At 20.6% G+C, this 15855-nt stretch overlaps 7 protein-coding genes across 7 annotated transcripts; 4 read left to right on the forward strand and 3 right to left on the reverse strand. All coding sequences in view use genetic code 6, as the record gives it.

Moving 5' to 3' along the window:
- Nucleotides 1-1972: 1972 nt before the first annotated feature.
- On the reverse strand, nucleotides 1973-2299 carry TTHERM_00834920 (tubulin beta chain; the record flags this gene model as incomplete). Its single annotated transcript, XM_001031255.1, has 1 exon — nucleotides 1973-2299. One exon carries the CDS (start codon nucleotides 2297-2299, stop codon nucleotides 1973-1975), a length of 327 nt encoding a protein of 108 aa, XP_001031255.1.
- A 335-nt stretch (nucleotides 2300-2634) lies between these two features.
- TTHERM_00834930 (hypothetical protein) lies at nucleotides 2635-2997 on the reverse strand (the record flags this gene model as incomplete). Its single annotated transcript, XM_001031256.1, has 1 exon — nucleotides 2635-2997. The coding sequence occupies one exon, from the start codon at nucleotides 2995-2997 to the stop codon at nucleotides 2635-2637; it is 363 nt and encodes a 120-aa protein (XP_001031256.1).
- Nucleotides 2998-3277: 280 nt separating this feature from the next.
- TTHERM_000834934 (hypothetical protein) lies at nucleotides 3278-3652 on the forward strand (the record flags this gene model as incomplete). The annotated part of the gene is made up of 1 exon (XM_012796454.1): nucleotides 3278-3652. The coding sequence occupies one exon, from the start codon at nucleotides 3278-3280 to the stop codon at nucleotides 3650-3652; it is 375 nt and encodes a 124-aa protein (XP_012651908.1).
- Nucleotides 3653-4183: 531 nt separating this feature from the next.
- Nucleotides 4184-10711, forward strand: TTHERM_000834939 (kinase domain protein; the record flags this gene model as incomplete). The annotated part of the gene is made up of 21 exons (XM_012796455.1): nucleotides 4184-4222; nucleotides 4279-4328; nucleotides 4519-4608; nucleotides 4831-4920; nucleotides 5129-5218; nucleotides 5612-5701; nucleotides 5992-6081; nucleotides 6404-6496; nucleotides 6749-6838; nucleotides 7092-7184; nucleotides 7339-7428; nucleotides 7693-7782; nucleotides 8077-8169; nucleotides 8404-8469; nucleotides 8566-8655; nucleotides 8867-8956; nucleotides 9226-9315; nucleotides 9541-9630; nucleotides 9893-9982; nucleotides 10255-10347; nucleotides 10618-10711. The coding sequence occupies 21 exons, from the start codon at nucleotides 4184-4186 to the stop codon at nucleotides 10709-10711; spliced, it is 1791 nt and encodes a 596-aa protein (XP_012651909.1).
- Nucleotides 10712-11614: 903 nt separating this feature from the next.
- TTHERM_00834960 (tubulin/FtsZ family, GTPase domain protein) lies at nucleotides 11615-12967 on the reverse strand (the record flags this gene model as incomplete). Its single annotated transcript, XM_001031259.2, has 1 exon — nucleotides 11615-12967. One exon carries the CDS (start codon nucleotides 12965-12967, stop codon nucleotides 11615-11617), a length of 1353 nt encoding a protein of 450 aa, XP_001031259.2.
- Nucleotides 12968-14206: 1239 nt separating this feature from the next.
- On the forward strand, nucleotides 14207-14872 carry TTHERM_00834970 (transmembrane protein, putative; the record flags this gene model as incomplete). The annotated part of the gene is made up of 1 exon (XM_001031260.3): nucleotides 14207-14872. The coding sequence occupies one exon, from the start codon at nucleotides 14207-14209 to the stop codon at nucleotides 14870-14872; it is 666 nt and encodes a 221-aa protein (XP_001031260.2).
- A 606-nt stretch (nucleotides 14873-15478) lies between these two features.
- Nucleotides 15479-15811, forward strand: TTHERM_000834971 (transmembrane protein, putative; the record flags this gene model as incomplete). The annotated part of the gene is made up of 1 exon (XM_012796456.1): nucleotides 15479-15811. One exon carries the CDS (start codon nucleotides 15479-15481, stop codon nucleotides 15809-15811), a length of 333 nt encoding a protein of 110 aa, XP_012651910.1.
- Between the last annotated feature and the right edge of the window lie 44 nt (nucleotides 15812-15855).

The raw sequence follows: 15855 nt of genomic DNA on the forward strand, positions 1-15855 counted from the left end.
TTAATAATGTTACATTATTTTTATTGTGCATAATTAATGGAGATTAAAATTAATTCGCTTATTTTTTTTATTCATATTTTTTTTTCTCTTTTATAATTCAGAATTTATCATATATTTTAACTATTTAAAACCAAATATTCAATAAATTTTCCATATTGAAAAAAGAATAAAGTACAAAGAAAAAATAATTTTTAATTTAAAAATTAATGAAATCCATCCAAAACATTCTTTTTTTTGCTTAGAATGTTTTGGAAAACTTGTAAAAAATATGAATTAATTTTTTTAGTTTTTGATAATTAATGGTAGAATTAAGAAATGTCTTATAAATTCTGTTGTCAAACATAATCAGATTTTTTATTAAGCAAGAATGTTTGTTCTTTTATAAATTAATGTGATTGATTTGTGTGTGAGGAATTTTAATTTTATTCTTATAATAATAAAAATTCTAAAATTATGAAATATATAATCAATAGCTTTTTGATATCAGATTCGCACTATTTATTTGCTGGTGGTGTATTTTAATTTTGTATATACACTTGAAAGCTTGCTTTAAGTGCATTTCAATTTTTATTCTTGGAGTGTGATATATGTAAAATTTAGATGAGAAGGATTTACAATAATTACTAGTAATTAATGACAGATGAATTTTCATATAACAAACAATTATTCCCTTTTATAATTAATATATTTATGCATAGATAACTCTCGAAACATAAACCTCTCTACACCATACCATGTTGGTTTTTTAAAAGGAAATTAAAGCTATATATAAAGTAAAAGAAAAGTATATAGATAAATATCAGTATTTTCTGTCATCTAAGTATAGCAAGATGCCATAAAAAAATTTAATCGTTTGGATGCCACTTATTAAATCTTAATGAGTAAAATAGTTAATTAAATTTCTTTCTTTTTTTTTTTGAAAGGCGATTAACTAAAGAAAATACTATTAAAAATTTTTTAGCATTAATTTTCTTGATTATTTATTTACGTATTTGTTAACAAAAAATTAATATGATTTCTCATATTTTTTTTTAGTTTAAATTAACACTTATATTTTAATTATTTCCACTGCTTTTATTTTAATATATTCATTCTCAGAACTCACTTAACATTAGTTCACTTATTTATTTTATTTAAATCTAAAAGTGTGTATTCATATGATTAAGAAGCTGATTAATCGTTTAGAAAATTAATTCTTAAAATGAAGAGTTTGGTGAAAAGTATTATCAATTGCTCATGATATAGATTATTAATTTTTAAAATATAAAAATAATAAAGTAAAAGTAAAATATACTATATATTTATATTTTTGTTTTTAATAATGTTTCTAAATATATTTGAAAATATTCTTTTTTAATTTAAAAAATCAACTCTTTATTGGCAATTAAATTTACTTAAAATGTTTCAAAGTTAACCCATCTATCTTAAAAAATAAATAGTTTATTGATATATTTTTATGCAAAATGTGGTAATTAATCTTAATATTCATCATAAATAAAATTAATCATATTATTAATCAATATCTATTTTTAATATTTTTATTATAGAATACTATTATAAAAAATATAAGTATAAAATATTTCAAAGTTAACCCATCTATCTTAGAAAATAAATAGTTTTTTGATATATTTTTATGCAAAATGTGGTAATTAATCTTAATATTCATCCTAAATAAAATTAATGATATTATTAATCAATATCTATTTTTAATATTTTTATTATAGAATACTATTATAAAAAAATATAGGCATTAAGCTAAAATCAAAAAACTAAATTTTGCTTATCATAAATAGAAATTGCATGTTAATTGCTCTTAATTAAGTTTTACTAATTAAAATGTGTTATTAAAACTCCTTTTTATAATTTTTGCTTGTTTTTATTCAGAAATTCTAGCAAGGCTTTGTTTAAATACTAAAATTAGTAAAATACAATGAGTATTTTAATTAAATATTTAGAAATTTATTTAACGTTTTCAATATTAGCCTTTATCACATGTCTGTAATGTATTTTGAGACTCTTCTTCTTATTCTTCTTAATCAACAAACATATCTTAATATTATTAATATTCAGAAACTAAATCTAGCACATTTGACTCTGCTTCTGCAAATTCCATTTCATCCATTCCTTGATTTGTATACCATTATAAAAAAGCTTATCTTCTAAACATTGCTTTAAACTGTTCAGCAATTCTCATGAATACTTCTTAGATAGCAGTGCTATTCCCAATAAGACTTACAGAATTTAGGTTATTTTAAAGAGTAATTTCACAAACTGAGTGCTTGAGATTATTAGGAATCATATATTAGATAGTCAGAGACCTGACTCAACCCCCATTTTTTTGAGGAATTACAGTATATATGTAAATTTATTACTGTCCCCCTTCATATCTCTCTCTCTATTTGTTTGGCGCTTAATAATGAAGATTTAGAGTATATTTTTTTATTAATTAATTTAATGATCTTTACCACCAAAATTAATTACGAAACAAAAAAGCAATTAAGAAAATATATATATATATTTATATAGACCACTACTTTTGATTAACTAATTTAATACAATAAAATATCAAATTAAATGCATATTTTACAATAAAAAAAGATATATTTAATTAAATAGCTAGCTTTATAGATATACTCAAATTAACATAGCGAATAAACCAATTAAGAAACCAGACAATGCTAAAGTACTTGAACTACTTGAATTTTTCAAGCAACCAATAAATTCATTCTTAAATTTTTGAACTGTTGGATTTTGAACAGGGCAATTTTATTATACACAAGAAGTAGTCTTTTGCTAATCTTAATTATTATTGACAGCGCATGTGTTTGTACATTTTCCTAAAGATTTAAGATCAGCTATACAGTCAGTATCTCCTTATGCGCAAACTTCTCCTCTATTAGCTGAGCCCATAAGATCCATTTAACATTATACAGTTTGACTGTTAGCATTTACTTATGCAAGTAAAATAATAGCAAATAAAAAGGCAATTATTTTCATTTTTTACTTTTTAAAATTTTTTTTATACTTTTAATTATCTGATTATTTTTTATTAAAGCTATGTATAATGTTATCTTTTTAAAGTATCAATATAAAATTAACTAAAATTTATATGAATAATTAATATTGTATAAAATAAGATTAGACATTTTTGAAATCTAAAAGAAAGTTTTTTATGGAATGCTTTATTAAATTTGATCAAAAAGTATAAGAAATATACCTTAAAAAATTTGATATTTTAAGGTAATCAAAAAAATTGATAGTCTTAAACTGAAGCACTATGTATAGAATCAATCAAAAAATTCTAATAAAGATAATCATGAAAAAATAATAAATGCAGAATATAAATTTTTATTAATAATATTTGAAATCCAGGATCACCTTTAATAAGAGAGGAAAATGGCAATAATATGTTAATTATTAGAAATTTGGTAGAGATTTTAAATTGGAAACTAACTAAAAATAAAATTATTATAAAATTTTGTAAGGACGCTATTAATTGAAATTAGAATTAATAAAAAGAAAACAAAGATATAATAACTCATTTAGACCTAAAAGCAAAGAAAATAATAGTTTAATTAATTAATTAACGAAAGAAATTCTTTAAAAATATTCTAATAATATTGATATTTAATTCATGAATTAGTAAATTTGAAATTGATCAATAAATATTTTATTTTTTAATATTTTGTAAAAATATTTGTTTTAATTTGTTTGATGAAAGTATTAAATAAATATTTTATTCCATTTATTCAATATTAATAAATTTTGAAAGAATTTATTTTTATTATAAATATAAATTAAGTTTTTATTCGTTAAATAATTTTTAATCTTATTACTCTATTCGCAAAAAAATTATCAACTCGAGAATTTGACAGCTCAAATTTGAAATGGTTAATAATGATTTTTTTATTATTGGTTAGAATTTTAATAGGATTTACATAAAAATGATTTAAAGAGAATATAATAATGAAAAAATGAGTTTTTATTTTTAAAATTCTCAAAAAGTAAAGATAGATTTTTAATATCTCATTTTAATTTATAATTTATTAATAAATTTTTCTTTGCATCTATCTGCCTTATTTGTAATCAATAAACAAAAAACAAAATAAATAACTTTGAATTCTAATAATTAATTAATCAACTTTAAAAAAATTTACTTATTAAATCCATAAAAATAAATTTAATGAAAAAGAAAATAGATTAATTTTATAGCCTCGAAGATGTAATTAATTAAACATTTATAAATTTTTAATATTTTATTTTTTTTAATTTAAAAAGTTACTTAACTCTCGGCTATCTTAACACATAGATATATTGATCAATGTTAGGTGATAACATACATTTCGATGTTTTATTTTTTTGGTCAAAATAACTTAAAATTTATTTTTAAAACTATACTAAAAATTTTCAATATATTTCTTAAATATAATTTAGCTTTTTAAATTTTAATTAGCATTTTGTTCTATTTATTTTAAATTTCTCTAATTTTTTTTATATATTTTTCTAATTATAAAAAAGTTTTAATAAAATTGGTGATAATGGAGCATAAAGCTTAGGCTTTTGTTTAGGATAATGCACTAATCTTTCAACTTTAACACTTTAAACAAGGTAAAATATTTTATTTATTTTTATTAAGAATTAGTCCTATTTTAATTTGAAATTATTAAAAAATAGTATTTTATTTATTTATTAATTAATTATGCTTTATTCATTTTACTAATTTATTAAGTTTTTTGTTTCAGATTTTCATTTGTTAATTGATTTTCAACTACTACATTATTTTTTTCGAAATTTCTTCATATTAAAATGTCCTTTAACGAATTTTAAAAGCCATAATTTAATCAGTATGTAAGGAGCATAGGAATTAGGTTTTGGCATAGCAAAGTGCATTAACCTCTCAAATTTGAAAATCAATCTTCAGTAAAATAATTCTTTTGGCAGTTTCTTTTGAAAAAAAAGATGTTAAAAATGTAAATTTAGTAGAAAGAATGCAAGCTGTTTAAAAATATTGAGATTATTCAGTCATTAAAATGATTGATAATTATATTCTTTTTATAATGTCCAAATTTATTTCTTTTTTTTCTAAATATTTTTATATTAACTTTTAAATTTTTTTTAATTTAAAAAGTAAAAATCCAATAGGCACATAAGGTATATCAAATTTGGTCTCTTGTTTAGCTAAATGCAAATAACTCTCAACTTTGACTCTATAACTTGAGTAAAAATATATTAATTTAAGGGGGGACAATCGGGAGGTGGAATGTAAGAGGTTAATCCAAAACTGTACCCATATACTATTTTAAATAGTTTCATTTAAACCCTTTTATCTTTCCCCACCCTCCTTTTTTAAAACAATTTATTTTATTTTTGAATTGAATACACAATTTATTACGAATGAGTTTCGAATTAAGAATATTTAAAAACTAATATGATTGATTAATTTATTATTGTCATCTAACTTTACAATGCTTGAATATTAATTAATTCACATGCATTTAATCCTCAGTTTTTTTAATTAAAATTTTATACTTTTAATTCAAATTATTTTTTTCCTTGATTATTTTCAAGCATTTTAAAATTAACTCAAATGTTTTTTTCAAAATATTAATAGTTAAAACTCAATAAATGATGATGGGGCATCAAGTTTGGCTTCTGGACTAGCTTAGTGTGTTAATCTTTCTATTTTAACACTTGACCTATGGTAAAATAGTTTATTATTTTTTACTTAGTTTGTGTATTTATTTATTTATTTTACTTTTAAAAATTAAATCAAATAATTAATTAATTAAATTAGTAAAAAATTTTGCAAACTTTTCAGTTTGTTTTTTTAGGTTTAAATTTTATTTGATTTATTGATTTGTCTGGGCTCTCTCTTTTATATTTTTTTCAAATTTAGTTGTTTATATAAAATTAATATTTTTTTACTTTTATTCTCATTAATTTTCTGATTAAGATTTATTTCGTATTAAATTACATTTATTTTTTAAAAAGTAACAATTAAATAAGTGCATAAGGTGCATCAAGCTTGGGTTCTGTTTTACCTTAACTTACCAATCTTTCATCACTAACACTTTATCTATAGTATAAATAATTTATTTGCTTTTTCTATAAAAAAATTATATTTATTATATAACCTGATTAGTTTTTCAATAAAAAAACATTTTAGAAACATTAAATATTTATATTAGTGATAACTTTTATTCTAATTTAATTATGTTGCATTGATTGATTATCTAGATTAAATTGATTACTTTTTTATTTTTAATCTTATATAAAAGCTTTCAACTTTAATATCACATTAATTGTTTTAATTAACATAATTTTAAACTTTTATAATTTTTTTTATTAAAAAATTTTTTAGATATTATTTTTTATGCTAATTCTCAAAATATTTATTTAATAGCAACAATGTAATTGATGATGGTGGAGCCTCAGGTCTAGGTTTTGGTTTAGCTTAATGCACTAAACTCTCAACTTTAACGCTTGACCTAAGTGGGTATAAATATTTTATTTACAAAACACTTTATTTTAAAAAAATACTAACAAAAAATACCAAAATTGTATTTTTATTTGTTTTTTCTCTCTTTTAAATAAACATAATTAACTAACTCATTTATTCATACTTACTTACTATTTATTTTCAGAGTTAAACTTTTATTGAATTTAAATAATTATGATCTTTTTTTTCTTTTAAAAGTTTCATTCTATATTATCCAAATTAACCCTCAACTTTTTTTAATATTAAAAGTAAAAATCTTATTGGTGCAAAAGGAGCATCAGGTTTGGGTTAGGGTTTAGCTTAGTGTTATAATCTCTCCATATTAAAACTCTAGCTTAAGTAAAAAATATTTATTGTTTTTAATTTGTTTTAATTTCATTTGAAACAAAATAAACTAATTAATTAATTTACATAAAAAAACATGTAAAATATATTTATTATAATTAATTGATTCTTCACGTTGAGTCTGTCTGTCTCTCTGTCTGTCTGACTGATTATTTAATAAATTTTTAATTTCATAAATTAATTTTAATTTTTTCATCAATTAATAATTTTTATCTAATTAATTTACATATTTTCTAAATTTTAACAGTAATAATTCAATTCTAGATAATGGTACATCAAGTTTGAGTTATGGTATAGCTAATTGTACTAATCTCTAAACTTTAACTTTAGACCTAAGTTGGTAAAAATATTTTTTTTAGCTTATTAGTAGTTAGTTATTAAGTATTCATTTAACATTTTTTTTTTTTTTCAACTTCAAATTTTCCTCCATCCTTCTTTATTTATCTCTACTTATTACATACATATTTTCATAACTATTTTTTATTTATGAATAGTTCGAATTAGATTAGTGAATAGGGCTAATTAGATTTAGGTATTGGTTTGGCTAAGTGTGCTAATCTTTCAAATTTGGTGCTTAACCTAAGGTAAAAATAATTTATACATAATGTTCGGTTTGTTTTATTTAATTAGAAAGGATTGAATTTTTATTATTCACTATTATTTTATTTCTGTATAAAATTTCATTAATCTTTTTTAAATATTAGTTTAATTAATTATCTAAATAATCAAATATTTTTCATTTTTAAAATAGTCTTTTAAACTTACTTTATTTATTTTTCTTAATGTTTTTTATATTTATTCCATCAAACATTTTTCATTTTAAATTAATATATTTTAATTATTAACAGTAACAATTTAATTGACGATAAGGGTGTATCTGGATTGGGTTCAGGTTTAGCTTAGTGTGCTAATCTATCAACTTTGTAACTTAACCTCAAGTAAAAATATATATTTTATTATCTTTAATTAATATTTTATATTATTTTACTATGAAAGCTAATAGATAAATAAATAAATTAAATGATAAATTTAAATGCAAAATAAAATGAAACATTTTAAATGATTGATTACATTTGTTTAATTTCCACATTAATTATTTTTTGTGCTCCTTCGTATGATCGTTTTAATTTTATTATTTAAAATTTATTTTTAATTTATAAATCTATTAAATAAATACTTACCCCAAGCTTTTTCTACTAACTAACTTACTAATTTTTTCTTTAAATTACAAGTTAAAATTCAATAGGAGAATAGGGCGCATCAGACTTAGGTTTCAGTTTAGGTAAATGTGTTAATCTCTCTACTTTAATACTTGACCTTATTGGGTAAAAATAAATTATTTATTTATTTGATTTTAATATATTTTTGTTTTATTTTAATTACAAATAAGAATCAAATAAATAATAAATAATTTGTAAATTGATTAGTTGTTTTTTATTTATTTTATCAAGTAGTACTTTATTTGTTTGTTTGTTTGTTTTTCAGCTTTAAATAGAAATTCAAAGTTTTAACTTCTTTTTTTCTTTTTAATACATTAGTTATAATTTTTAAAATATTAGGTCAGATTTGGGTTCTGGTTTTAATTTGAGTCCTAATTTGTTCAGTCAGAAACAAAATTTCAGTGGGTACAAAAATTTATTTCTAATTTACTTTAATTCTTCTTTATTTGTTTGATTATAAATAACACTTCTCTCATTTATTTTTTAAATAAAAACTAAAAGCAAAAATTTAATAGGTTCAAATGGTGCTTCAAACTTAGGTTCTGGTTTAGCCAAATGCACTAAACTCTCTAATTTAACTCTTAATCTTCAGTAAATTAACTTTTAAGCATGTTTTATTAATTTTTAATTTGGAATAGTAATCGAATAATAAATAAAAAATTAATTGAATTTTTTTTCTTACTGCTTTTATGCAAAGTTTATTTGTTAATACTAATTTTTAAACTTTTAAATTTATTTTAAATTTTTATTCTTTTAATTTTCTTAATTTAACTTCTCTTAATTTCTTTTAAAATATCAAAAGCAATAATAAAATTTAAAATGAAGGTGCATTTGGCTTAGGTTTTGGTTTAGCTTAGTGTCCTAATCTCTCAACTTTGACACTAAATCTTCAGTAAAAATATACAGTTTATCTATTTTATTTAATAATGTTTATAATAAAAATATGGAAAAAAAGGCAAAAAATCCACATAAAACTGATCATTTTTTAATATTAATTTTTCTGAGTTGCATTTTTGTATCCAGTTGAAAAATTTGCTAATTTATTTTTTTTAGTTTTTTCTACTTTAAAATAATAGATTGTTTTTCAAAATCTTTTCCTTTTCTTCATAAAATACTTCTATCATGTTTTTAAAAATAACTAAATATTTTTTCTTAAAAAAGTAAAAATTCAATTGGTCCTTATGAACCATAGTTTTTCAATTCTGAATTATCTTAGTGCCAAAATCTATAGGATTTGAAAATATATCTCTAGTAATAAATCATTTTTTTTGTTAAGAAACTGATTTTTATTTAGTGCAAAGGGCTGGCTATCTATCTTTAAATAATTAAAATTGTTTTTAAGAAAATGAGCAAAATATTAATTAATATTTTTTTATCACTTTTTTTACATAATAATTTATCAGTAACATTTTTTTGAGCTAACTAGCATAATTATTTATTTACTTTTCCATAATTTTTTGTACTAAATATTAAAAGTTATAACTCATTAGGTGATGAAGGAGTAAAAATCTTAGGTTATTGTTTATCTAAGTGCACTAATCTCTCAGTTTTGTCTCTTCATCTTTAGTAAAAATAATTTTGATTTAATTCTTAATATTTTATGTTTTAATTTTATAAAGCTCAAAATGAATTGATAAATCCAAAAAAATGATTTTATAATTTTTTAATGTATTTTACTATCACAATTTATGATTTATTTTTTGCTTATTTATTTATTTTTTATTATTTGGATTCTAATTTACAATAATTAACTGATTTTTCTTCTTTTTTTAATTATTTCTCATAACATTTTTCATTTTTATTTATAAATTTTTTATTATAAAAAAAGAGCCAATTCAATCAGTGCATAAGGTGCATTAAGATTAGGATAGAGTTTATCCCTATGCCCTAAACTCTCAAATTTAGACTTAAACCTCAGGTAGAAATAGCTTATTTATTTTATTAATACATTGCATCATTTAACTTTGAAGTGTGTGCCATCGACTAATAAATATTTATCAGAACATTATTTAATTACCTATTTTATTAATGAACTTACTAATATTTAATTTCTTTTTATTTATTGCTCAATTCATCCTTTTTATTTTTTATTTTTTTTAATATCTTTTCAGCATTAAACTCACATTTTAATTAATCAACAAAAATCTTTACAATAACTCTCATATTCTTTTTAAAAATATTAATTAAAAGCAGTAACTTAATTATGGAAGAGGGTGTATCATATCTGTGTTTAAACTTATCTTAATGTAATAGTGTCTTAATTTTGATACTTAGTCTTAATGAGTAAAATAATTAATTAAATTTCTTTCTTTTTTTTATTTGAAAGGCGATTAACTAAAGAAAATACTATTAAAAATTTTATAGCATTAATTTTCTTGATTATTTATTTACTTATTTGTTAACAAAAAATCGCTTAATATGATTTCTCATATTTTTTTTTAGTTTAAATTAACACTTTTATTTTAATTATTTCCTCTGCTTTTATTTTAATATATTCATTCTCAGAACTCACTTAACATTAGTTCACTTATTTATTTTATTTAAATCTAAAAGTGTGTATTCATATGATTAAGAAGCTGATTAATCATTTAGAAAATTAATTCTTAAAATGAAGAGTTTGGTGAAAAGTATTATCGATTGCTCATGATATAAATTATTAATTTTTAAAATATAAAAATAATAAAGTAAAAGTAAAATATATTATATATTTATATTTTTGTTTTTAATAATATATTTGAAAATATTATTTTTAATTTAAAAGATCAACTCTTTATTGGTAATTAAATTTACTTAAAATGAATAAAAAGTTAAATCATCTATCTTAAAAATAAAGAGTTTATTGATATATTTTTATGCAAATTGTGGTAATTAATCTTAATATTCATCCTAAATAAAATTAATTATATTATTAATCAATATCTATTTTTAATATTTTTATAAATGAATACTATTATAAAAAATATAAGCATAAAATGTTTCAAAGTTAACCCATCTATCTTAAAAAATAAATAGTTTATTGATATATTTTTATGCAAAATGTGATAATTAATCTTAATATTTATCCTAAATAAAATTAATCATATTATTAATCAGATCAATATCTATTTTTAATATTTTTATAAAAGAATACTATTATAAAAAATAAAGCGTAAAATGTTTCAAAGTTAACCCATCTATCTTAAAAAATAAATAGTTTATTGATATATTTTTATGCAAAATGTGATAATTAATCTTAATATTCATCCTAAATAAAATTAATGATTTTATTAATCAATATCTATTTTTAATATTTTTATTATAGAATACTATTATAAAAAAATATAGGCATTAAGCTATAAATCAAATAACTAAATTTTGCTTATCATAAATAGAAATTGCATGTTAATTGCTTTTAATTAAATTTAACTAATTAAAATGTATTATTAAAACTCCTTTTTAGAATTTTTGCTTGCTTTTATTGAGAAATTCTAGCAAGGCTTTGTTTAAATACTAAATTTAGTAGAATACAATGAGTATTTTAATTTAATATTTAGAAATTTATTTAATTTTTTCAATATTAGCCTTTATCACATGTCTGTAATGTATTTTGAGACTCTTCTTCTTATTCTTCTTAATCAACAAACATATCTTAATATTATTAATATTCAGAAACTAAATCTAGCACATTTGACTCTGCTTCTGCAAATTCCATTTCATCCATTCCTTGATTTGTATACCATTATAAAAAAGCTTTTCTTCTAAACATTGCTTTAAACTGTTCAGCAATTCTCATGAATACTTCTTAGATAGCAGTGCTATTCCCAATAAGACTTACAGAATTTAGATTATTTTAAAGAGTTATTTCACAAACTGAGTGCTTGAGATTATTAGGAATCCATTCTACAAAGTAATAAGAATTCTTATTACTAACATTTAAAACACACTCATCAACTTCTTTATAAGACATTTTCCCTCTAAAGCTGGCAAAGGCTGATAAAAGCCTACCGTGTCTTAAATCTGCAGAGCACGTCATATTTGCATAATTAAACATCTAATCATGTAAGTAAGATACTGTAATAGGGTACTACATGTTTCTTATAGATAAAAGAGGAGCCAAACTAGTCATTAAAAAATGAAGGCGAGGAAAGGGAACCAAATTAACACCAAACTTTCTAAGATCAGAATTTATTTAGCTAGGAAATCTCATAGTACAAGTTATGCAAGACATAACAGAGGATATCAAAGTGTTAATAGTATTATAAGTAGGTGACATCATTTTGAGTAATCTGACGCAAGCTTCATAAAGAGCTTCATTATCAATTGCCATACATTCATCAACTTGGTCAATTAACTAATTTATAGAAAGAATAGCATTATAAGGTTCTACTACTGTATCTGAAACTTTTGTAGAAGGGAAAACTGAAAACGCTTGTATAATTCTATTCGGATATTCTTCTTTCATACTTTTAATAATAAGAGTGCCCATGCCAGAGCCAGTGCCACCACCTAATGAGTGAGTTATTTAAAATCCTTAAAATGAATCACAGTTTTCAGCTTATTTTCTCACAATTTCTTTTACTTGGTCTAAATACTATACTCCTTATGTATTGTAACCTATAGCCCAATTATTCTCAGCTCCAGTTTAACCAGAAACAAAGTTATCCGGTCTAAAAAGCGAACCTAGAGTGCTAGCTTTCACAGAATCTAAAGTTCCAGGCTCTAAATCAACAAGTACAGCTATGGGAACATATCTAGCTTATTCAATTTCTTAATAATAAACATTTATATTCTGTAGCTATAAATCAGAGTTGCCTATGTAAGTGCCATTAGACCATATGCCATGCTCAAATGAGATGGCTTCCCAAAACTTGGAGCCTATTTAATTACCACAAGAACCAACTTAAAGGTTAATGATTTCCCTCATAAAAAGATTAAAGTTTTTTTCCTTAAAAAAAGTTTTTCATATCAAAAATTTCTTTTATAGGTAATAATAACAATTTTCTGTCAAAGTTTGATTAAATAAATTAAAATTTAGCTTATTTTTCTATGATCAAAAATCAAATAATTATTAATTTATTTTACAAAAATATTTTAATCAAAATAAATTTATTTTATCAATAAATATTAAAAATTTATTTATTGATTTTATAAAAGGCTGAATTAAATTAAAAACACAAAAAAAAATTTATTTGTTTTTTTAAGTAAAAACTGATTAATTGTATATTTTAAAAATCTAGGAATCAAGTAAATATAGATAGCCACATTTAAGGAAAACATTCTTAAGTCTATTTTACTTTGAGAGACTGCCTTTGAAAAGATTGATCACAAGTATTAAAATGATATTGAAGAGAGATAGGTTATACTCGCCATATTCATTCAATTTATAGCATTTTTTAATATTAAATAATAAATCATCGCTATTGATTTACTAATTAATTATTGGTGGTTAAAATAACATTTAGAACTAAACTTAATGAAATTATTATAATTGTGTATAATGTAAAGGTTTATTTTCTGATATATTTTGATATCTAAAATGAATAATAAATGAATAGTTCGTGTGCCATAAAAATATTTAAAATTTATGTTAACTTTTCCAGAATTTTCAAGCTAAAAAGTTCTGGAAATTTATTTAAAATTCATTCATGATGGAATGAAAATTTTCATTTTATATGATCTAAATTTTGTACATTTTTTAGGTAAGAGTAAGTTTAAATTTCGTTTAAAGCTTATTAAGTAAATAAAAGAAAATATTTTAAATGTAAAATTTAACATCAACTAAGACTCTTTATAATATTACACATAAATATAATTTAATATCAAAGTAGCTAGCTGAAATAGATAAAAATCTATTAGACTATATTTATCTAAATCTAAATAAAAGTATAATAGTTATATTAAATCGTCTACTACACTTATTTTACCATTTTTATTTAATATTTTAAGCATATTTACATAGATTGCACTCAACTTTAAAATTACAATAAAATATCTTAAATAAAACATTTTAAAACGTGAAATTTGTAAAAAAATAGATCAGTTATTATTCTAGAGTGGTGAATATCAATCATTTAATTGATATACTTAGATTTTTTTTGATAACTAGCTAATAAATAAATTAATTAGTGAGTGAAATTTTCTAATTAATTAGATTGTCAAATGTATGAATTTTTAGAGAATATATATATATGTAGTTAGAATGTTAGTCTTAATATTAATAAATAATAATTATCATATAAAATTAGAATACGATTTAAAATACAGAATGAAATCTTAATTATTGATTGGTGCAACTTTGATTGCATTATCTTTGACTTTATTGGCTGTTTCCAATTAGACTAGTCACTTATTGAAGGATGAAGAACCTAAGCAAACAAGAGATTTCCTATCACTTTGCGTGATTAGATCTTGCTACCATTTGATGAGTACCTGTGTTTCTGATGATACTTGCAAGAGTGAATTTGAATAATTCTAAGCTTCATTCCTTGCTGATTACACTCAATATGATTAACTAGTTGCTAATGCTAAGCATCCTGCTTTGGTCTCTGCTCTTAAATGTTAAAACGACTGTGGTGCTAGATAATACTTTGAAGATTGCGGTTCAGTTCAATCTTATATTTACTCTTGCCCAAATGATCCCGAATGTGTTAAGGAAAATTAAGAATATTTCGACAATGCTAATTAATGTGCAACTAGACAATACAAGGCTTGCAATGGTTTATCAGATGAAGCTCATTAAATCTGCTTTTTAACTGAGTTGGTCTATTGCTTCTCAGATGGTGTTTCAGGATCTAACACAAAGTACGAAGATGCCATTTTATGTGCATGAATTAAATGAGAATACATATATAAATAATCTTATTGATGTCTAACAAATCTAAAGTTTATCAAAATTGATAAATAGATAGATAGTTAAATAGATACTTTCATATATGCATATATTCATATAAAAGTTATATGTGGAATAGTAAAAGAATTAACTATTTTTTATATAAATTAGACAACAAACAGTTCATTGTCATATACAATTTTAATTGAATCTAATTTTACATTTTTGATAAGCAATTGTTAACAAATTAATTTACTTTACTTTATTATTTTTCAACAAACAAAAACAATAATTATTTTAATCAATAGATAAATCATATTAAAAAATGTAATTAATTAATTAACTAATATTTATCATTTAATCTACTTTAAAAATAAAAATAATATTATGATTGGCAAAATAAATAAATATCCAACATAATTATTCTAAAAAACAAAGCAAATGGTAATGTAAATTAAAATTTTTTTTATTAATCATTAATTTTTATAGTTTTTTTCTTAAGAAATTTTGTTAAAGAGAAAATTAAAATGGAAGAATTACACATAAGATAAAAATTGAATACAGACAAATAATAATGAATTAATTACATAAAATCAATCAAAAATAATGATATATAATATAAGACAAGTATATAAATTATATAAATCTTTTTAAAAATAGTTTATTATAAATAATTAAAATTTTTATATTAATTAATAATCAAAAATAAATTAACTCTATTAAATATTTTTATGCTTTATTCATTCCATAACTAGGATTATCATTTATTCAGATAAATTGCTAGATCTATCAGCAGCTATCTGTTTTGTAAAATATTTTTTTTAGCTTTTTTTTGCAGCAAGTTCTCCAAGATAATTTTATTAATTCATTCATTAATTCATTTTAAATGATGATGCTTTTATTGAAAATAAACTCTTAATTCATAAAATTGTTTTTTGAAAATTAGATAAATGATAATTTCATTTTTGATTCTATTTTTTTAT

This window comes from Tetrahymena thermophila (genome assembly GCF_000189635.1).
Source record: "Tetrahymena thermophila SB210 genomic scaffold scf_8254728, whole genome shotgun sequence".
Taxonomy (NCBI): Eukaryota; Ciliophora; class Oligohymenophorea; order Hymenostomatida; family Tetrahymenidae; genus Tetrahymena; species Tetrahymena thermophila.